This window comes from Alternaria postmessia, assembly GCF_024291825.1.
Source record: "Alternaria postmessia strain BMP 2775 chromosome Unknown scaffold_6, whole genome shotgun sequence".
Lineage (NCBI taxonomy): Eukaryota > Fungi > Ascomycota > Dothideomycetes > Pleosporales > Pleosporaceae > Alternaria > Alternaria postmessia.
The window spans coordinates 612,348-625,680 of record NW_026260079.1 but is presented as its reverse complement, the minus strand read 5'-3'; the positions used below and the strand labels follow the sequence as shown (position 1 = coordinate 625,680).

At 51.6% G+C, this 13,333-nt stretch overlaps 5 protein-coding genes across 5 annotated transcripts; all 5 read right to left on the bottom strand.

Annotated features, from left to right (window-relative positions):
- Positions 1–718: 718 nt before the first annotated feature.
- Positions 719–1,763, bottom strand: J4E82_001732 (uncharacterized protein; the record flags this gene model as incomplete). Its single annotated transcript, XM_051728040.1, has 2 exons — positions 719–1,515; positions 1,757–1,763. The coding sequence occupies 2 exons, from the start codon at positions 1,761–1,763 to the stop codon at positions 719–721; spliced, it is 804 nt and encodes a 267-aa protein (XP_051592395.1).
- Positions 1,764–2,944: 1,181 nt separating this feature from the next.
- On the bottom strand, positions 2,945–3,913 carry J4E82_001731 (uncharacterized protein; the record flags this gene model as incomplete). The annotated part of the gene is made up of 1 exon (XM_051728039.1): positions 2,945–3,913. The coding sequence occupies one exon, from the start codon at positions 3,911–3,913 to the stop codon at positions 2,945–2,947; it is 969 nt and encodes a 322-aa protein (XP_051592394.1).
- A 1,547-nt stretch (positions 3,914–5,460) lies between these two features.
- On the bottom strand, positions 5,461–7,474 carry J4E82_001730 (uncharacterized protein; the record flags this gene model as incomplete). Its single annotated transcript, XM_051728038.1, has 2 exons — positions 5,461–6,856; positions 6,909–7,474. 2 exons carry the CDS (start codon positions 7,472–7,474, stop codon positions 5,461–5,463), a joined length of 1,962 nt encoding a protein of 653 aa, XP_051592393.1.
- A 457-nt stretch (positions 7,475–7,931) lies between these two features.
- On the bottom strand, positions 7,932–10,287 carry J4E82_001729 (uncharacterized protein; the record flags this gene model as incomplete). Its single annotated transcript, XM_051728037.1, has 3 exons — positions 7,932–8,163; positions 8,241–10,111; positions 10,165–10,287. The coding sequence occupies 3 exons, from the start codon at positions 10,285–10,287 to the stop codon at positions 7,932–7,934; spliced, it is 2,226 nt and encodes a 741-aa protein (XP_051592392.1).
- A 437-nt stretch (positions 10,288–10,724) lies between these two features.
- Positions 10,725–11,930, bottom strand: J4E82_001728 (uncharacterized protein; the record flags this gene model as incomplete). Its single annotated transcript, XM_051728036.1, has 1 exon — positions 10,725–11,930. The coding sequence occupies one exon, from the start codon at positions 11,928–11,930 to the stop codon at positions 10,725–10,727; it is 1,206 nt and encodes a 401-aa protein (XP_051592391.1).
- Positions 11,931–13,333: the final 1,403 nt, after the last annotated feature.

The window sequence follows — 13,333 nt, the reverse complement described above, 5'->3', positions numbered from 1 at the left end:
ACCAGATTGTAGTAGTATATTACTCGTGACATTGCGCCTCTTCACCGCTATCCTCGAACACCAGAATTGACCGACTACAATCACGCAAGCTCCTACCCGCCCGGCAACTCTATCCCGAACTATCCCCACAACGCCATTCCAGACCCGTGCGTCTTTTTGGCTTTTTATCGTTTTCGGTCGCTACCGTAATGACGATCGACATGTTCGGCAGTATAGCTCGTTGACGTGCATAGATACGATCATTACGGTGTACGTCCATAAAGTTCATGTCGAGTCAAGAGGGTAAATACCACTTTTTGCCGAAATGAAATACAATTTGTGGTCTCAATAGCTGGTAGGGACTGCTTGTGTCAGTGCGATAGAAGGTAGATCGATAGATGGTTTGTGGTGCTAATACATACTCGGCGATACGATAACTGAAAAGGAGGTGACCAGGAAGAAAAGGGATGTTGCGACGATATTGTAGAACGGAAAATATGCCTAATCAACAGAAACCTGACGCATACATGGTGTGGAATCCTAGCGGCTCTCACTTGTATAGAGTCTTACAACACCTGAGTATGTTCCGTCCTCTTCTTGCTGTGTCACAACATTCAAGGTCCTGCCAAAAGCTTCTTTTGTCAGATCTGACTACTCTTCACTTCACCTCTCGAGAGCATTCTGTAGCAAGCGGCAAAGTTCATATCTCATATTCTCATTCCCTTTGTTCAAGGACACCTCAGCTATAGCTTCCACCCACAGGTCCCTCCAACCCGAAGCAGTTTGCAAAATAAGTCACTGTCGCCGCCCAATCTGTGAACAGGCCCTTGATCCCAACCTCCCTGACGAGAATATCCAGTACTTCGTACAACTGTCCATCGTGCGTGATTACATCTGCAATCGTAGAGTAGTAATATTCCTCGTCTTTCTTCACATTGGCCAAGGGTCCTGACCTCTCGAACGTCCAGGCGATGATATCCATGCCATTTGCTTTGATAGCTTTCGAGTACTCGCTCTCAACGATGGTCTTGTTGTCAGCGCCGCCAATGGATAGAAGCATGGGTAGCGCTGGCGCAATGATGTTTACGCCTGCGGCCCGCGCAATGCTTAGGTTGGCCATTCCGGCTGCCAGGTCCGCGGGTGTGTCGAATTCTTGGAGATAGGCCGCCTGGCGACCAAAGTCGTGGTCATTTTGTAGCCAGTATACGATGTCATCATAGGTAAAAGATTGTGGCCACACACGAGAGGCGTCGATGCCCTTATTACGGAAGGCGGATATCATGTCGCTGGCGTATTGCTGCTGTGTGTAGTTTCCTTGGAAAGGCATAGGGACGGCGGCGGGTGGCGTTTTGAGCTCGGGAGTGAAGTTACGGTAGCCTGGATAGGAGTCTACAAGATCGATGTATTGATCAAGGGTTAGTACTTGGCCGCATGTATCGTAGAGCTCCGTGCGCCAGGGAGGTGTGCCCGCTTGGAAGTCGACTACGTTTGTGGCGGAGGCATTTATGCCGTCTTGTTTGCTGCACAGCGTGCTGACTATGAGTTTTATCAGTCAAAACTATCGTCTTGGATGTTGAAATGGAAGTGGGGACATACACTCATCGATTGTGATGTCAGACGTACAACACAGCGCGTTCGCATCACTCGTCGCATTAGCTGGTGTGAACGGCGTCGTACATTTCGCTGCCAACTCTGGTCTGAGCAGAATGTCTGTCGTCCGGTGCAAATCACATAGATCATGTCTGCATACTAAGCCCCTGTCGCTTGTGAATGTTACATCGCATTCCAAGATACCAGCGCCCATACGCGCTCCAGCATCTTCCGAACGAATTGTCTCCTCTGGAAACTGAAGTGTTCCGCCGCCGCGATGGCCGATCGAGAATCCCGATATGGAAACAGGAGTGTTTTCACAAGACTGTAATTTCCTCTTCAATGGGCTATCAGTCATATTATTAATGATGTAGTATGGTCGGGGACCGAGAGAAACGAGGTAGTCGGTGGCATTCTCAAGAGGAGTGTGGTGATGCTTGCTGACGGTGGGATAGCCCAGAGCCGTAGCAGCGAGACCTAATACCAGGAGAGCAGACATATCGAGATGGAGCAGCTTCGGCGAAGATAGCGAAAGACGAGGAGAATCAACACACCGCCGAACCGCACCACCAAGTTCCTTCTTTTTATACCCAGCTCAGCCAGCTTGGTCAAGCTAAGCATCCATCACCTACGTCAACGACATGGCTTCAGTCCACAATCCTAGCAGTAGGCTGCAGGAACAGATGCATACTAGCCAGACGGTAATCCCATGTGCGCGGCACGGAGCACGCCTACTTCCATCGCTAACGCCAAAAGACTTGCAGAAGCTTGCATGAGCTTACGCAACGACCGCGGCTTGGGGAAAGGCTTGATGGATTGGGGGCTGTCATCATGGTAGAAGATAAGAACCAGCTATGATTACACGTGGGCGAGATAGGCGGATGTCGTTGGTGTCGGACCGGAGCAGCTGGTTGTAATCGGTTGGGATTGCGCCAATTGATTAGCGCACGTGGGGCGCATGCCGGTCGGTCTATCCCCGCATGTTTTATCCCGCGAAGTACGTGAGTGACGACAAGGCGTTTTGTGCCGGTATATCCGAGATCTGTAATCAGGCGTTGTTCCGAACTCTTCTCTCTTTCTTGAAACTACGCTGCTTGCCATTGTGTACTGTCCTAGAGTTATCTACAAGGCGGTCACCATAGGTGTAGAACAACCACATTCGTCTGGTTTCTTCCAAGAACAAGATCGTAACCCTCACCAGAAAGCTTCTGAAGATTAACACGAGTGATCTTTTTTCGGAAGAAGACGAGAGATCAGTTTTCTATCTATAATCTTGTATGACAACGAAAGAGAAGCTGTCTCAGACCACGCCAGTATAAAATTAGCAGTTTTGCCAGCGATTGCCCAAGGGCATATTCTGTTCTTTTATCTCTGCTCAGATCTTCTCCTTCTCTCCTTCAGTTTTGTTTTCATCGTAAAGATTACTATCGTCTCTTTGTATTGGACTCGATGGTGGAATCAACGCTGCAGGAGGCTGCGCTGGCTGGGAGGTTGGTGACCCAGATGAGCTGGTGGACGCAAGCCGTGTGTATCGTCCTGACGGAGTATCTTGCGATGTAGCTGCTCCCCCAGAGCGTTGGAAAAACTCTTGTAGAGAAGCATAAGCAGTGGCTGGCTGTTTGACAGGCCGAAAAACCTTTTGTGGCAGCATCGAGGGTGGTGAGACCTTGCGAGGCATACCAATTGCACGTTGTATGATTGGCACGAGAACCTCTTCGTCACTGCCTCCTTCTATAATAGGCCCCTTACGTGATATTGGCTGTAGAGCAGGAGTGTATGCAATCCCGTCGGTTTGCCTTAATGGTGGTATGCCACCAAAGTTCGTTCTACTCTTACTGGTATCGTTCAGCTCGGGTATGTTGGCTCTTGCAACGTCTGAAAACAAGTGTGTTCCCGGGGTCTTCTTCTGGATTACAGTGCCTGGCAGATGGGGTGTTCTATTCTCATTGCTCTTGCTCACGATGCCCTTGGCGCTTGCATTTTGTCGCTGATTAAGCTGTTTATCATCTTCTGCCTCGTTGTTGGCGTTTTTGTACCCTCTGGTCGTCTGTGTTGATCGTGCTCCAGGTATGTTTGTGTGAGTCGTAAATCGAAGTACACCGAAAGTACCACCTCGGATCTGAGACAAGTGTTGTCTAGTACCATCTGCTCCTCCGCCCATCGCTCTTCCTCTTCCGTGCTCGCTCAGATTGGCGTCGCGGTAAACACCGCCTATGATCTGGCTCTCATCGAGAGTTTCTCTACCTCTTCCACCATCCTTACGACCGACCATTCCTCCGCCCCTCCCTCCACGACGGCTACCATATCCATAAACTTCGCCTCGTCCGTTTGGCGTTTCAAACATGCTATTGACGTAATTTAGCTGTAGCTTTCCTTGAAGTTGAGTATATCTCGCAGACGAATCTGTAGTGTTCGATGCAGCTCAGGGTCATGATCTCATTCCTACGTCTTATACCTAGTATCACATTTTGGACAGATTCGTCACACGCCTGTCTCACATCACAAGCTTCCACCAGTGGCTTCTACACGAACCCATGGATATATCACCGGACTTACTTCCTGCACCCACGTGTAAATATCTCCGTACTACCTTTACGTGCCTGTCCCTACGACTCCATATCCACATCGACCATGCCCCGTCGCACCATCCTTCCCATGCTCCTCTTCCGCCGACGTATTTTATACTTTCAGTCTACCCTCCGTCTCGCCATGTGCGCAGATGGAAGACGGAGATGCAAAAGAAGACATATCTTTCACTTCCGCTGGCCCCATCACATCCTCCTCAGCATCAGAAAGTCCATCGGGAATAGGAAGAAGTAAGATCCTTGTCGCCTGCATCTTCGTGAACAGGAGAGTAGTACCGGTTTTCATCTCGACAGAAACTTATCTCAAACTTGGGGAAGACGCCACAGGCATGGATTCTGCTGACAGAGGCTTTTGTTTGTGACGGAAGTGTAAGAGTGGTGTTTGAATTCGTGGTTGCGCTGGGAGTTGATAGACTGAGTGAAGCGGATGAACATGATATCGTGGCGGATGATTCGTTGTTTGGTCCGCCTGTGGCATTGGTAAGTAAGGTATGTGCTTCGTTAGTTGAATGCCCGCGTTATTAGGTCATCGTGAAATTCGGGGTTTTGATATTGGTGGGAAAAGGTGTCGACTGAAAGAGCCATACACCTGTTGAGAGATAAGTTTGGACTTAGTTGGACCATTTCCTCCGAGCCATTGTGTCAATTATTCGTCTGTTATCAACCACTGTCGATTGTCGCGATTCGTGGTCTTTAACGGAGGTGTCTCATACTGACAGTCAAGATATGTCTGGAATGGCGTATCTCCAACGCGAGTTGGACATTTGTAATTGAAAGGACCAGGTGGCCCACGAGTTCAAAATTTACTATAATCGATTCTTCCACCTACTCCTACTCCTCCACCACCCGCCGTTGTTTCTAATATCTAACAATAGGGAAGTTTAGTGTTGGGTATATACAAATGCAAGCACAATGACCTCCCAAGTGTAACTGCCAACGAAGGCTTCTGTAGACTCTACATAGGAAACAGACAATCTCAGTATAACGCAAGTAAACAAGGAAAGGTTATTAAGTATAATGTAGGAAAAGGTTTGGTTCAGGGTTCCAAGGTTGACAAGAAAATGGGTATCAAGCTGCAAGGCCGGGTATATGGGTATAGCGAAAAGCCGAGCTGAGTATAGAAAGATAGAGAAAAACAAAGGGAGAAAGAGGCGAGAGTGTTGAACAAACGAAATAACGAGATGTGTGAAAACCGCTGTAGAGTAGGCCAGTCCGTGTATCGCGTTCCGTGTATCACGTTACGCCATGCCGAAGAGTCCTTTCTGCCCATCGTTGACAATCTTGCTGTTGTGCTGTACAGCATCGATTAACCCATTGTGACGCTGGGATCGTTCGAGCCGACAAAGCCCGTCGACATGCCCATATCCATGTGAAGAAACTGGTCTTGACGGCTGTCGAGACTGTCCATACCCCCTGACATCATGGAGCTGCCCATGGCGCTCATGTTGTTCTGGTTCATGCCGTGTGGGTCCATCATGGCGAGCGATTCTCGTCGACTGCTATCAGCTGAGCCGACGTGCTGTAAATGAGGCGAGAGCTGATGCTGCTGATGTGGGCGGAAGTCTTGATTGCGTGACTGGTTCATGTGCTGACGCGCGGCTGCCCATGCTTGGGCTTGAGCCTGCGCCTGCGCAATCTGAGCCTGGCTGATGTGGGTGGTCTGCATATGTGGTTGAAACTGCTGTGAGGGATGCGGTGGCGTCGGTTGGAGGGGAGCTCCATGGTGATGTTGGGGCTGGGGATGATGCAAGGCCTGCTGTTGGGCTTGATGCTGCATCTGGTGCATCGATTCGTCCTCCTCGATGGTCTGAGGAGTTAGGTCGATATCGTCGTCGTCATCATCGCCCTCTGCATCGACTTGGTCGTTGTCTCCATCACCACACACAGTGGGTGGTGCACTGAAGGGCATGTTGGTCTCGACCTTGATCGGGCTGCCTTGCCTAGGCTGGTTCACGGTAGCGAACTGCGTTGGTGGGAGACTAGCCATGGAGCAGCTCCTAGAACTAGTGCCGCTGGGGAGTGGCTTCTGAGCACTCATACCAGAAACTGAAGCCCTGTTCTCGCGTATAGCGGTCCGCCACTTGTCGATGAGGCGGTCGTAGTCCCAGTTGCGGTAGTCCATACCGTGCTTGGCAAGCTCTCTGGCAGTGTCGGTGCCGAGGTTGATACTGATGGGCGATACATCGGGAGCTCCCGAAGTCCAGCGGTTGGCTTTCAAGTATTCAATCTCTCGACGTGCGTTCCCCAACTGCACCTCAGCTTCCCGTCGCCTGTCGTCGGCACGGGCATAGCAGCGCAGTATCTCAATCTGCCAGTACTCCTGCCTCGTCTTGTCTGACTGTTGTGTCCAGTGGTGGTAGGCGTCTGCAATGTGGCCAAAGAGACGTTGTGGGTCGTGGTCAAAGAGCGGTGGTGTGGGTAGGGGTGAGGTGTTGGTGGAAGGAGCGGATGAGTGCGAGCCTGACGGGTAGACCTGGTTGATCTGACGCTGGCGTTGGTAGGCAAGCAGACGCTCGCGGACCTGCTTGTTCAGGGCTTCGAACTGCTTCTGGCCCGGCGGGGTGATGGACCATGACTCGGACGTGGGAAAGGGCGTGGGTGAGAAGAGGGTCGAGGGCGCGGGGAGGATTTGGAGGCACAGTGAGGGGAAGTTTTGTGTGTAGGGGTCGAAGTCGAAGAGGCCGGACCCAGATGCTTTGGCACTGGGGGGTTGTTAGCGTCATAGGGGTACATGGTGGGTGATGGATGACATACTTGGCGTCTCGCACGCTCTTCAACAGCTCCCGCAACGCCATCTCGGTGGCGCTCGCAATTTCATTTTCCTCGTTGGTTTTCTGCCTTTGGTCGAGGTCGGCCTTGCGTGTCTGCCGCGATGCATCACGGCGAGGGTCTGGTGTTTTGGTGTTTAGCCTTGAAGGCCGGTTGCTGCTTCCCCAGCTCACATCCTTGAACTGCCCCCTCGTCTTGCCAATCTCTAGCGGCTCATCGTCGTCCTCGGGGCTGCCGACAAGGACAGAGTCTTCGCTCGCTATCCGCTTCTTGTTTGCAGGCGTACTGGTGCCGCTGTCATCGCGGCGCGGTGTTGATACGCTGCCCTTGGCCTGTCGCCTGGTGATGCCGCCTCGCAGCTTCCGGATCTCGTCGACATTATGGACGCCGTCGGGCGCCTTTGGGTTTTTGGGTCTGATGTACAGGTCTAGGTGACGTCCCAGACTGGATGAAGTGAAGGCCTGGCCACAAAAGGGACAGTTCTTGTCTTTGGCAGCCTTGAGCTGTGGTTCGGCGGTAGAGCGAGGTGTGGATGATTCGGTTTCGCCCATGATGCCCGCCAGATATTATTACTCAGGGTTCCCAAGCTCGAGCTTATCTCGATACGCAGAGTCGTTCATGCGTGCCTGTGGAAGGATTATAGCTACAGCTATGACATTACTATTACGGTCAGAAGGGGTATACAAGGAAAGATGGGCATAGTGCACGCCAATGGCTAATGAGAGGAGACCAATTGGACGCTGCGAACAAAAGGAGCGACGCGTTGGAGCAATATTATCTCGCTCGAGCTTGGCGCGAAAAGCTGCCCCTAAAGGCCTTTGCCGTGCACAGTGATCCGCGCGCAAGTGTCGCGCTGTCATCAGTGCGTGCAGCGGGAAGCAAGCCCGCCCGAACCAAATGGCCCCGGCAGCTGTCAGACGTCGCCTCGGAGGTCTGGACAGACGCTCTCCCCTCTCACAAGCTGACCTTCTGAAGACATAAATTGCCTTCATTTCTATTCTCAGCAAACTACCGCCTTGCTCGAGCCAGCTTTGCCGCTGTCCGCGCCGCAATGTCCTCATACTCATCCATGCCCAGGTCAAGCTTCCTGACCTGCCCTTTGCTAGTCAGCCGAAAAACGCTCCCCGGAGCTAGCCCTGCTTCTTCGTCCTCCGACTCGCTGCTTTCGTCAGCCTCGCCCTCGGACGCCGCGTGAACCCCTGGCGCTAGCTTGTACGGCGACTGCCCTTCCACCACGGTTCTGCGGGGTGTTAATAGCTGAACTCTATTGTGCTTATTTTCGATGCGTTCTTCCGCGATCGACAAGAGTTGACATACCTCATGAAGAATCTGTCGTGGGTCACTACCAGCAGCGCGCCCTCATACTCCCTCAATGCCATCACGAGACCCAGGATGGTGTCTGCATCCAGATGGGTCGTCACCTCGTCCAGAATAAGAAGCTGCGGCGGCGGCCATAGAAGCTTGGCAAGAGCGACCCTGACCTTCTGCCCTCCCGAGAGGAGTACGAGCGGAACGTCCGACACCGTCTGACCATGGAGCCCCAATCCGCTTAAAGCTGCCCGCGCGTCTTTCTCCTGTGCCCCATCGCCAACACAGTCCATTAAGTGCCGAAGGGCCGTGATATGAGGGTTGGAAGACGCCATGGCCGTGATCTCTTCGACAGATTGCTGCGAGAAGCGACCCATCTTCACTCTCGCATGTCGCGCAATCGTGCCTGAAGTGGGGAGAAGTCCGCCCTCATCACCGCCCATTATCAGTGAAGCCAGCGTCGTCTTGCCCGAGCCATTGAGGCCTGTCAACCCTATTCTTGCACCCGGGTGGATGGTCAAATTGACGTCTGTCAAGACGGGCAATTTCTTTCTTCCAGGATACGCAAATGACACCTTCTCTAGGCTTACTAACGCGCCAGGAAACTTCAAATCGGGTGGCTGGTGCGGAAACGAGAGTTGGACTGGTGGATCAAAATCAGGTATCTCAATCTCCGCCCGGCGGGACAAATGATAGCCTCCGAGATCCCGGTTCAGCTTGAAGCGACCACCTTTGAGACCAACTTGCAGCCCCATTCTATCGTCGAGCTTCTTCTTCCTCGATGCAGCCTGCTTCAACTTCTTATCGTCCCCCTTATCTTTAGCTGCCTTGATGTTGCCGGCGATGGTTTTCTCAATGTGCTTTTTCTGCTTGTCCTGCGCTTCCTTCATCTTCGTCATGTATCTGGCTTTCTTCCACCTCTCGCGCTCGTACAGACTGAGATTTCCGCGAAAAGTCTCTAGAGTCTGGTTACGCAGCACAAGAAGCTCCTCAGCTACGGCATCTCCAAAGTCGCGGTCATGAGTTGTTATGAGGACAGTTGTGCCTTTCAGATTCCGAATATAATCCTGCAGCCAGATGATAGATGGCAGATCCAAGAAGTTGGTAGGCTCATCAAGTAGCAGCACGTCGGCGTACTGAGTGAGGGCGCATGCTAATTCGCATCTCGTCTTCCATCCTCCCGAAAGCTCCGACACGGGCTTGTCGATACGATCTTCCTTAAAGCCAAGGCCCAGCAAGACCGCTCGTGCTTTTGCTTCAGCCTCATTCGCATCCATGAGTTCGAGGGAAGCCTGCACACCAGCGAGCAGATCTGCGGCTGCTTGCATCTCTTCGCTGAGCTGCGTAGGATCGATCTCCGTCTCTTGTAGACTTTTCTCGGATTCTTCGAAGCGTTCCTCAAGCTTGATCAGCTCCTTCCTCGCTAGCTTACCCCGTGCGCCACTTCTTCTCTCCGCAATGCGGTGGCCTTCTTTTAGTTGCAAGGCTAGTCTCTCGTGACCAATACGCCTGTACGCCCGGACCGGTGCCATGGAATCGATCGAGTTCTCAATTGCTTCACTCAGCATCTTCGCCTCTCGCACATACCGCTCTCGAACCCGATCACTCCGCACGACATGTTGTAGGACCGTCTCGCTTTCCAGACCCAGCGCATCTATACCATCTTCCATACTATCCTCCCTAGTCTGGCCTAATAGCAGGATCCTCGTACTCCACGGAATTCCGGGAACAAGACCATCAGCAATAGCCTTAAGGATCGTTGACTTGCCAGTCCCGTTCCGACCGACCATCACATAATGTCGTGCTTCTACCAAGTGGAGCGTTGTGCGTGAAAGTAGTTCGCGGTTTGCGACTGTGATAGATAGGTCTTTGATGAGTATCTGGGAGAGTGAACAAAGACAACTTGGAGTTGGAGATACACAAGTCAATATACCTCTTTTGATGCTGGCGCGTCCACAGCATCGAGCGCATAGCGTGATTGCTGTGCTGTCACTGTGATGTGACCACCGCCGTGATGCTCTGCGACTGGCACGCTTTCCTTAGTCTTGCGCACCATAGCTCTAGGAGTTGTCGACTGATCAGTGTGGTAGAATTGTTCTTGAAGAGGACGTCCTTTCTGATGCTTTCCTTATAGTTACAGTCGTTCAAAATTTAGCAGCCTTTCAGCTCATATACACACAGATGACACAGCCAAGCAGGGCTAGCGCAATTCTTCAGCAACTCAGGATGAGTCGATGCCGCGGCTCTTGATTGGTTGAGCGAAGCGTGACTAATGCACCAAGAGACGGCACGATCTTGAGTTGCGTTTCTATGTCTCATCACTCGACCACTTCTCTCCATCGATCTCTGGAACCATGCTCTCCAATTTCTGTTAGTATATACATTCTGTAACATGTTTCACAGACTTTGCATTCTCTCCCGCCGCCAGACGGCGCAACAACCAGACTTCAACACCAAACACTTCTTTCATCAAAAGCAGTATTCGATCCTCAGCTACTTACTTTCTGCGCCTGGCTCCTCGAACTCCTCTTTCGATGTGAGATATTCTGTCACTTCCAAGACCAATGCTTTAGCTGCAGGGGTAATAGTTTCCCAATTCGCCACGTCATCTGGCCATCTCCTTCCAGTATACAAAATACCGTACCTCGTTACTTCGACGTTAAAGACCATTTCTGCCCACTTCGAATCTTCAAACTTCTGTTTCAAACGGGCGTAGTGTTCGTCTTCTATCTGCTGCTCTGTTGATCTATCAGTTCGCTGCGATTCGGTGACAGGCCATGGTCGACCGTTAGTTTCGGAAGAGGGGCGGCAATTCTTCCCGTTCAAAACATCATCAGTGGCAGATGCACCGTTAGGGTTGGCCATACTGTCCTGCGGGGAGAAGGCAGACACAGTAGGCCTATCAGTCGGGATCTTCCTTCTTGCCTGCTCTGACATATCATTGACCTGATTGGCGTAGATTGCCCATCGAATGAGATCTTGTTCATCTGGGCCAACTTGACCCCAGCCTCGCAAGCCTTCAGGAAACTGCGTGTTCTCGGCATGCGCTTGCTGCTGCGCCTCCGCCACGAGAGCGAGGTATTGTCGTTCTACTTCTCGTCGCTGTACGGCTTTCAACTCCTCGTTCCTGACTGCCAATCGTTTTGGGTCTCCGGAGAGCTTGCTATTGCTGTTTTCACGGCTCGACGTAGCACGAATAACGCCAGCCGTATCATTCCGGCTCGCCAAAATCTTGTCCAGCGACTTGATATCTTCCTTCAATCTGTCTAACTCCCAATCTTGCAGATCTTCGTAGTCCGGTACGTTGAGCGGGAACGGCTTTTTCGCATCACCCTCAGCCTCTTCCCTCCAACCAGCAAGCCTCCGCATCCACACCCTCTCCACCTTCAAACCCCTCTCTAAAATCAATGCCTGTCTCGTTGTTAGTCGCTCTGCAGCCGTCTCCCCCTTCAGGTCGCTATAGTACGGTTCACTATGCACCGGCACATTAATTCCGTTCTCTCGCGCAATAGCCCGTCGCTCTTGATCTCGGACAGTGCGCATACTGTCTTCTATCAGAGCATCGTCTCTAGCTTTGGTGAGTTGCCGAAGTTCTAATGTGGAAATACTGACATGCGAGCCATCCTTATTCAATGTGCCGGGTGGGCCGGCGGCGCCTGTACACAAAACATCCTCATGGTAATTTCGGATAGTGACCATCGTAGTTTCCCCCCAATGACCGTATTCTGGATAAGTATCGGGTAACAGATCGTGCTTTACTATGCCTTGAGCACGAGATCGGGGTGCTGGCTCGGGGAGACGCGGTGTATAACATGCACTACAGAAGGTGGAGGTAATCGAGTTGTCAAAATGACAGAGGGAGCATGATCTTGAACTTGGAGCAGGTTCTGTACTTGCTAGAGTTTGAGCGCGCTGATGTCGTAGCTGCTGTTGATTTGGCTGTCTGCTAGCTGCCTTTTTCAGTACATGACTTTGGAGGTTATTCTCTGGTTGCGCTTTTCTTCGAGCTTTTCGAGTTGACGGAGTGGAATTCTCTACACCTGACGTATTCTGCTTCCGAGAGGCCACAGGCCTTGCATAACTTTCTACCGGTATTTCAGAAGCAACGTCGGCTTTCGAATGTTGGAGCCCCAAATTAGCTAACTCAGCACTAGAGAAAGGTGTTAACATCGATCCGCGCCGACATCCCGTTCTTACTGGCCGCTGTAGCATCGCCGAAGCTACCTTCTCCGACGCAGTTTGCGACTCTGCAGCTTGCTCGCTTACATGCCAAGTGTGCTTTCGGCTCTTCATTTGCTCTTGAGTATCTTCTTGGTCAATTGGCGAAGTTTGTAACCCTGCATTCACAATTGTGGCATATGTGCTCCTTGTTCGAGGTGCGGAGTTCTGAGAACTATGTCTCATCTTTGGTGGTAGCCTTGCTGGTATCAAACTTTGCGGCAGTATTGACGAATGCACTGGGCGTTCTGATAGGCAACAGATAGATATGGCATCGCCGTCCGGCCGCGTTGCTGAGTCAAAGTCATCGGAATCTGGATCTGACCCACCAGGCCTCGGGCTCGTAATTCCTCCCCTACGAATGTCGCTATTGTTCTCATCTCCTTTCTCTTCAACATACATCTGCCTTCCATGCGAACCAACTACCTTCAACCAGCTGTCGAGGTCTGGAATGCTTCCCGGTACAGCTATGCTCTCAAACATGCTTCTTACCATTCCTGCTCTATGCACATCTCGCACGTATCTTGGAATACTTGTACATACTGCGTATGGCGCTTTGAAAACCCTTGTGCCTACATCCACGCTTTCCCTCCCAAACTGTATGAGGCCATGAAGAGTGGCTAACATGGCTGCGGGAATGACACCGAGACGTGCTGACTGGGAACCGTAGAACGAGTTCGGTATTCGGCGTTTATGCAGTGGTTGTTCGCCGTCGTAGTCGTTATCTTCATCATTGTATTCGCTGTCTTGCAGGTCTTGCCGTCGTCTTCGATAACATAATCCAAACCCCAAGTCGACGTACTTGTCTTCCGCAGACCTCCTTCTTTTCGTTGGCACCACGTGGGTTGGAGAGAGGCCGTAGCCTTTACAGAAGGTTTTTTCGA